This window comes from Mus pahari, chromosome 3, assembly GCF_900095145.1.
Source record: "Mus pahari chromosome 3, PAHARI_EIJ_v1.1, whole genome shotgun sequence".
Taxonomy (NCBI): domain Eukaryota; kingdom Metazoa; phylum Chordata; class Mammalia; order Rodentia; family Muridae; genus Mus; species Mus pahari.
Window position 1 is genome coordinate 95,602,090 of NC_034592.1, and position 7,238 is coordinate 95,609,327.

Genomic DNA, 7,238 nt, shown 5'->3' on the forward strand with positions numbered 1-7,238 from the left:
CTTGTAGAAATATGTTACTGGAGTGAACTCTGAGGGGTCAAAGTCTTTCACCCTTCCTAGTACTCTCTCTGTTTTGTACTTACACTAAGGATGTAAGTTCTTAGAACCAGTCACCCTGCACTCTGCCATAATGGATGCTTATTTCTCTTTAACTATAACTCCAAATAACCACTTTCTTCTAGAAGTTGAATTGATTGTCATGTTTCATCTAATATAAATGGAAAAGTAACTAAAACAGAATCCTTTGGGTATACAGCCATAAGTAAAGCTAGTAATATGGTAGTTCTAGTTTTTTTTTTATTTTCTTAATTTATTGTTTAGACTTTACATACAATATATTTTGTCACATTCTTTCCCCTCTCCAACTTCAACTCCTTTCCATTACCCCACCCAACTTCACATCTATACCCTCTCCTTAAAAAACCAACCATAGTACCAGCAAAAAAGCTTTAATAAACACCAAAAAAGCAACAATAACAAAAACATGGAGCCTGTTTTGTATGGCCAACCACTTCTGAGCATGAAGCCATCTCTGAGGTCACATATCCAGTGTCACTTCACTAGGGGAAACTGATTTTCCCTGTCCCAACAACTAACAATTGCAAATAGCTTCTTGGGTATGGAAACTTGTGCCCACTTTCCCTTCTTTCTGATGGGATATTTTCTGGTTTGAAATTGTACACATATTGTGCATTTTATTGTAGTTTCTGTGAGTTCCTTCTGTGTAGTTTCTTGTTCCTTCTTGTTTCTGGGAACAAGCTGTCTCCTTAGAGTCATCCACCAACCTCTGATTTTTATCATCTTTCTGTGTCCCCTTCTACTTAGATCTCTGAGCCCTGAGGAGAGAGGTGTGATACAGTCATTTCATTTAGGGCTGGGTGATCTAAAGTCTCTCTCTGTGCATGTTGTCCAGTTGGGGGTGTCTGTGCTAATTGCACTCTACTGCAAAAAGAAGTTTCAGTGATAAGAGTTGAATGATGCACTGATCAACATGTGGGTGTAGCCATATGTTGTTGAGACATTTAGATAGCAGGATAACTGAAATATATTTTTCTATGAGGTCTATAGTCTATGTAGTCTCACATTCTTAACAGTGTCAGGTGTGGGTTCCATACCATGGAATGGGTATTAAATCCACTAAAATAGTGGTGTTTTACTCCATGACATTTGTGTTACTATTGCACCAACAGGTTTATCTTTGAGGTGGTCACTAATATAACTGACAGGGTTTGTGGCTAGGAAAAACTGATTATTTCTTTTCTCCTCCAGTAGTGTGCATAGTCCTTCCAGTGCTAGGAACTCTAGTCAGTATTTTTTAGATACCTCCACACTGATTTCCATAGCTACTGCATCTATAACACCAACAATCATGAATAAGGATGCCACTTTCATTACATTCTCACCAAGAGCTATTGTCATTTGACTTCTTGATGATAAAGATTCTGACTGGAGTGAGATGGAATCTCAAAGTAGTTCTAATTTGCATTTCCCTAATAGATAATGATGTTGAACATTTTTAAATCTTTCTTTTCTTTTTCTTTACTCTTTTCTCATACAATACATCCCAAACACAATCTCCCCTCCCTCTCTTCCTCCCCACACCATCAAACCTTCATTCTTCCCAAGATCCACTTCTCTGTTTCCCTTTAGAAAAGGACAGGCCTCTTATGATACAGGGTATAAAAAAAAATGCGATAAGACTAAGCACAAACCCTCATATCAAGGCTAGAAGAGGCAACCCAGCAGAAGGAAAAGAGTCCCCGTGTGCAGACAAAAGAGTAAAAGATACCCCACTACTAGAAGTCTCACAAAAACCCCAAGCTAAATAGCCACAGCTTGCAGACAGAGGATGAAACACAGACCAATGCAGGCTCTGTGATTGCCACTTCAGTCCCTGAGAATGCCTATGGACCCTGCTTAGTTGATTCTGAGGGCTGTATTCTCTTGGTATCCTTGACCCCACTGCCTTATACAATCCCTCCTCCCAGTCTTCTGTAGGATTCCAGAGGCCCTGTGTTTTACATAATGTTGGGCTGTGAGTCTCTACATCTGTTTTCATCAGCTGCTGGAAGGAGCTTCTCAGATAATTACTGGGATAGATGTCAATCTATGAGTATTGCAGAATGTCATTAAAATCATTTTATTGACTTTTTTTTCTTTTTGTCAGTCGTATGTAGTTCTACCCTAGGATGCTGGGCTATCAACATTTTGTGGTTCCTGGCCATCCAGGCAATGCAAGGCATGAGATCCTACTTACGATTTAGGCCTTAAGTTAGACAAGTCATCTGTTGGTCAGTCCCACAAGTGCTGAGCCAGCAATGCCCAAGGGCATCTTGCAGGCAGGAGAGATTGTGGGTCTAAAGTTTTGTGGCTGTGTTGGTGTCCCAATCCCACTACTTGGAGACTAGCCTTGTTAGAGAAGATGGATTATTCAGGATCCATATCCTCCAAAATATTTACTAACATTTGTAACTTTTCCCTTGAGAACTTGCTATTTAGCTCTTTAGCTTATTTTTATTGGGTTGTTTTCTTCATAAAAATCTCAAGTCTTTATATAATCTAAATAGGAATATTGTGTCAAATATATTGATGGGAAATACTTTTCCCATGTAGGAGACTACCTCTTCACTCAATTGACAATTTTCTCTGCTCTTCAGCTTTTTAATTTTGTAAAGGCATACTTGCCAATTGTTGGCTTTATTCCCTGAGAAAACAGAGTTCTTTTTAGGAAATACTTCCCTAGCCTATATTTTATACTACTATGGTGGTTTGAATGAAAAACAGACTCCCCTCTGGCTCACATATTTGAACATTTGGTTAGTTATTGGTGCTCTTTGGAGAGTTATAGTACTCTTGGAATATAGACCTTTGCTGGAGAAGTGCATTCTTAGAGGTGGTTTTTGAGAGTTTATAGCCTCACCTTACTTCCAGTTCATTCTCTACTCTGTATATTTGACTGGCAATGTGATTAGCCAGTTTCCTAATCCAACACCTACTGCAATACTTTCCTTGCTGTTGTGGACATCACCTCTAAAACCATAAGCCAAAATAAACTATCCCTTTAGCTGGTTTTGGTCATAGAATTTTAACACAATAAAAGTAACGAATTTTTCTCCTTTGACAACTTCAGAGTTTTATGTCCATTTTAGCACTTTCTGTTGTCTTGCTGCTTTAGCCAATAATCCAATTGCTACATTTAATAATGACACAGAGAGTATGATTCTTCTGATTTTAAGTACAATGTTTCAAATTTTTCTCCATTTAGTATAATGTTGGCTATAGATTTACAGAGCACAACATTTATTATGTTGAGAAATCTTCCTTCTAACATTAGCACATTCATGATTTTTATCATGAAGTGATGAATTTTGTTAAAGGCTGCCTCTGCCTTTATAGATGATTATGCAATCCTGAGTTTGAGACTATTTATGTACCAAAGAACATTTATTGATTAACGTATGTTGAACAATCCTTTTCTCTATGAAAGTAGTCAAATGGGTCCCAAGGAATAATCTTTGAGATTTCTTGAAGGCTGCTGACAAGTATTTTGGGGCACCTGCATTTGCATGTTCTCATGTAACATACAAATACACATGATTTTAAAAATAAATTATTTGAACAGAAGAGTAAAAAATGCTCCTATACCTGAAGACCTTAAAATATTCCTTCTTCTATGTCTAAGAGCTTCCTTCAGAGAGATATTTGTCTGTACAAGTTTAGACTTGCTGTATTTTTTGCAATATAAATAAATACAATTCCTGTTATTCCTTACTACATATAAGACAGAGTAGCATATATGATCATGAATACACATATCAAAATAGGCAAGAAAATATTTTTCTCAGAAATTGGTTAACAATGAATATCTATATTTAGTTAAGACTGATCAGAGTGCAAGTGTTTAATAATTTGTCTGTAACCCATTATCTGTCTAAGTACTCTCATCATTGCCATTTTCATTTCTTGATTCCTGAATGTATAGATCACTGGGTTCAGAAAGGGAGTGACGATTGCATCAAATATAGGTAGAAATTTATCCAAATGTGTGAAAGAAGAAGGCCATGTATAGATGAACATCACAGGACCAAAGAATAAGACAACCACCATTACGTGAGCTGAAAGTGTAGACAATGCCTTGGAGGAACCACTTGAAGAGTGTTTATGGACAATAAATATAATGACAATATAGGAAATGATCAATATGAAGAAGGACCCAACTGACATGAATCCACTGTTGACTAAGACCAGTAATTTCAGTCTGTATGTGTCTATACAGGCAAGTTTGATGAACCGGGGAAAGTCACAATAGAAACTGTCCAACACATTTGGTCCACAGAATGGTAAGTTTACTACAAAAGCCAGTTGAACCAGAGAATGCATAAAGCCAACCACCCAGGAGGCCAATATAAACATGATGCACATCCTTGGGCTCATAATAATTAGGTAATGAAGAGGTTTACATATGGCCACATATCTGTCAAAGGCCATGGCTATGAGTAAAACCATCTCCACACCACCAATGAAATGAATGAAGAAGATTTGAGTGACACAAACTCTAAAAGAGATGACTTTATGCTTTCTAAAGAGATCATAAATCATCTTGGGGGAAATAACAGAAGATACACCTAAGTCAATAAAAGACAGGTTAGCCAACAGAAAGTACATTGGAGAGTGTAAATGAGGGTCAGATGCCACAGTGAAGACAATGAGAGAGTTTCCTGTCATGCTTGCTACATAAAACATGGAAGAGAATACAAAAAGGAATAGTTGGATGTCCCAAGAGTTGGTGAGTCCCAAGAACACAAACTCTGACACCATAGACTGATTCATGCCTTCCATTTGCTTTGTGGGTAGTGATACCTGAGGGAGAAAATGGGAGAAACTACACATTATAATTGTATAAGGAGAATAGGAGAATCTTCAAGTTGTGAAAACTTATTTTTACTATAGCATTGCAACTAAACTGAATATATAGATGTGAGCAAGTTCCAAACACAACTAATAACAAAAAAATCATAAATTAGTTTAAAGTATGACTGAATACCTATAACAAAATCTTTCATCAAAAACTCAAAAGAAAACAAGGTTTAATGGCTGTTTTTTAAAGGACATTTGGACCTAGAGAAATGGCTCATCTGTTAAGAACATTTGGAACTATTGCAAAAGACCTTAGTTTTGTTCTTGGTAGCCATGTCAAGCAGCTTACAGCAGTTCTAGCTGTAAGGAATTCAAGTCCAGAGAATCGAAAAATACCTTCTCATTTCTATGAGGTTTCCACAAGCATAGAGCATAAACTTGGGCACAAAGACACATACACAATTTTTAAATGAACCTTTATGATGAGGATTTAAAAGCAAAGTTTACAATTTATTTTTTCTATCACTTCACAACTCCATTCAATCTTTAATATTATATAATCAAATTGCTGATGACAATATAAATTAACATATCCATTTTTAAAAAATAGAGATGTTTTAAATACAAAAGTCAAGACTAGATTTGCAACACAGTATTGATATGTTTATTTAATATATTTAAGAACCTGGATTTTTCCTCAAGAGTGCAATACATAAAGAGAACTTAGCAGATTATGAGGTAGAAAAAAGACAAGAGAAAATATTAAAATAGAATTATCATATAATATAAAAATTCTCATTTTAAGGGTATAAATACAGAAGAAAACATTATCATGTCAAAAATATGCTTTTCCATTTTCATTGAAGCATTTTTTATAAAAATTATGATGAACAACCTTTATTCATTTAGCATTGATAGAAACATGAATTATAAACATACATACATATACAATAATGTAAGATTATTTCTTCATAACTCTATTAGAATACCTATCCTCCATTCAGTAACTCATTACATTATTCACATAATTTTATTGACTAAAAACATTTCAAATGTAAAATTAGTGGTTTTGTTCTCATAGAACACCATGTCTATTTTTAGTATCCAATACAAATATAATTCATTGATTAATTCTAAATAAGACAGCAACCCCTGTACAGTTTAATTTGCATTTGTCTTCTCATTAGTGCATTCCAAAGTTTAGAATCAGAAGCCCCAGAATATGGGGGGCGGGAAATAAATATTTGTTGAAAATGAAAAGTTGTGCATTTATGTTCTTTTTTTATATTTATTTATTTATTTATTTATTTATTTATTTATTTATTTATTTATTGGTTTTTCAAGACAGGGTTTCTCTGTATAGTCCTGGCTGTCCTGGAACTCACTCTGTAGACCAGGCTGGCCTCGAACTCAGAAATCTGCCTGCCTCTGCCTCCCAAGTTAGGGATTAGTGCTAGGATTAAAGGCGTGTGCCACCACCACCTGGCACATTTATGTTCTTAAATCACTTAAAACATATATGATTATATACTATTAAAGATTGAATAGAGTTGTGAAGTGATAGAAAAAATAGATTGTAAACTTTGCTTTTAATATTTCTAACTCTTCCCTAAGCTTGTCCTAAGCACACTTCCTCTGATTCTTTGTCTTCTTTACTCCTCTTTCTTTTCTTTTTTTTTTTTCTTACAAGGACAACATTTAATTGGGGCTAGCTTACAGGTTCAGAGGTTCAGTCCGTTATCATCAAGGTGGGAACATGGCAGTGTCCAGGCAGGCATGGTATAGGAGGAGCTGAGAGTTCTACATCTTCATCTCAAGGCTGCTAGCAGAGTACTACACCTCTTTCTTTAAAGTTCCCCTCTTGTCCTGTTCCTGATTTGCAAGCTAGCTTAATTAACTCCTCTCTCTCCCTCTCTCTCTCTCTCTCTCTCTCTCTCTCTCTCTCTCTCTCTCTCTCTCTCTTTTCTTATTCTTCTTCACACACATGCACACACACACACACAAGACTTCCTTTCACTCCTGGAGTGCAGCTGAGATTTAAAATTTGCCTTTGCTGAGATGTTTTATCTTCTAAACACCAATGAAATTATCAAGCTTCAAAAAATGATAATAAAATAAAAATGAGAACAAAATGAAAGTGTAGACCTAGATCATGTGGAATGCACAAATAACAACTATGAAATTTGAAAAGTCAGTATATAACTGGGAAAAGAAAATGGGAAAGCTTACTGTAAATTAGGCATAAAATATTTGAATTATGATTTTATCTCTCCCAATTAAATCTCTATGTATTTTCATTTTGCAGACTGTTTCAAGGTTTTCCTTAAACCTAAACAAATTTTTTAAAATTGGTTTAAAACATACTACACTTATTTAATTGT

At 35.4% G+C, this 7,238-nt stretch overlaps 1 protein-coding gene across 1 annotated transcript; it reads right to left on the reverse strand.

Moving 5' to 3' along the window:
* Window positions 1–3,876: 3,876 nt before the first annotated feature.
* LOC110318777 (olfactory receptor 4F3/4F16/4F29-like) lies at window positions 3,877–4,842 on the reverse strand. Its single transcript, XM_021194036.1, has one exon. It carries the CDS (start codon window positions 4,837–4,839, stop codon window positions 3,877–3,879), a length of 963 nt encoding a protein of 320 aa, XP_021049695.1. The 5' UTR covers window positions 4,840–4,842.
* Between the last annotated feature and the right edge of the window lie 2,396 nt (window positions 4,843–7,238).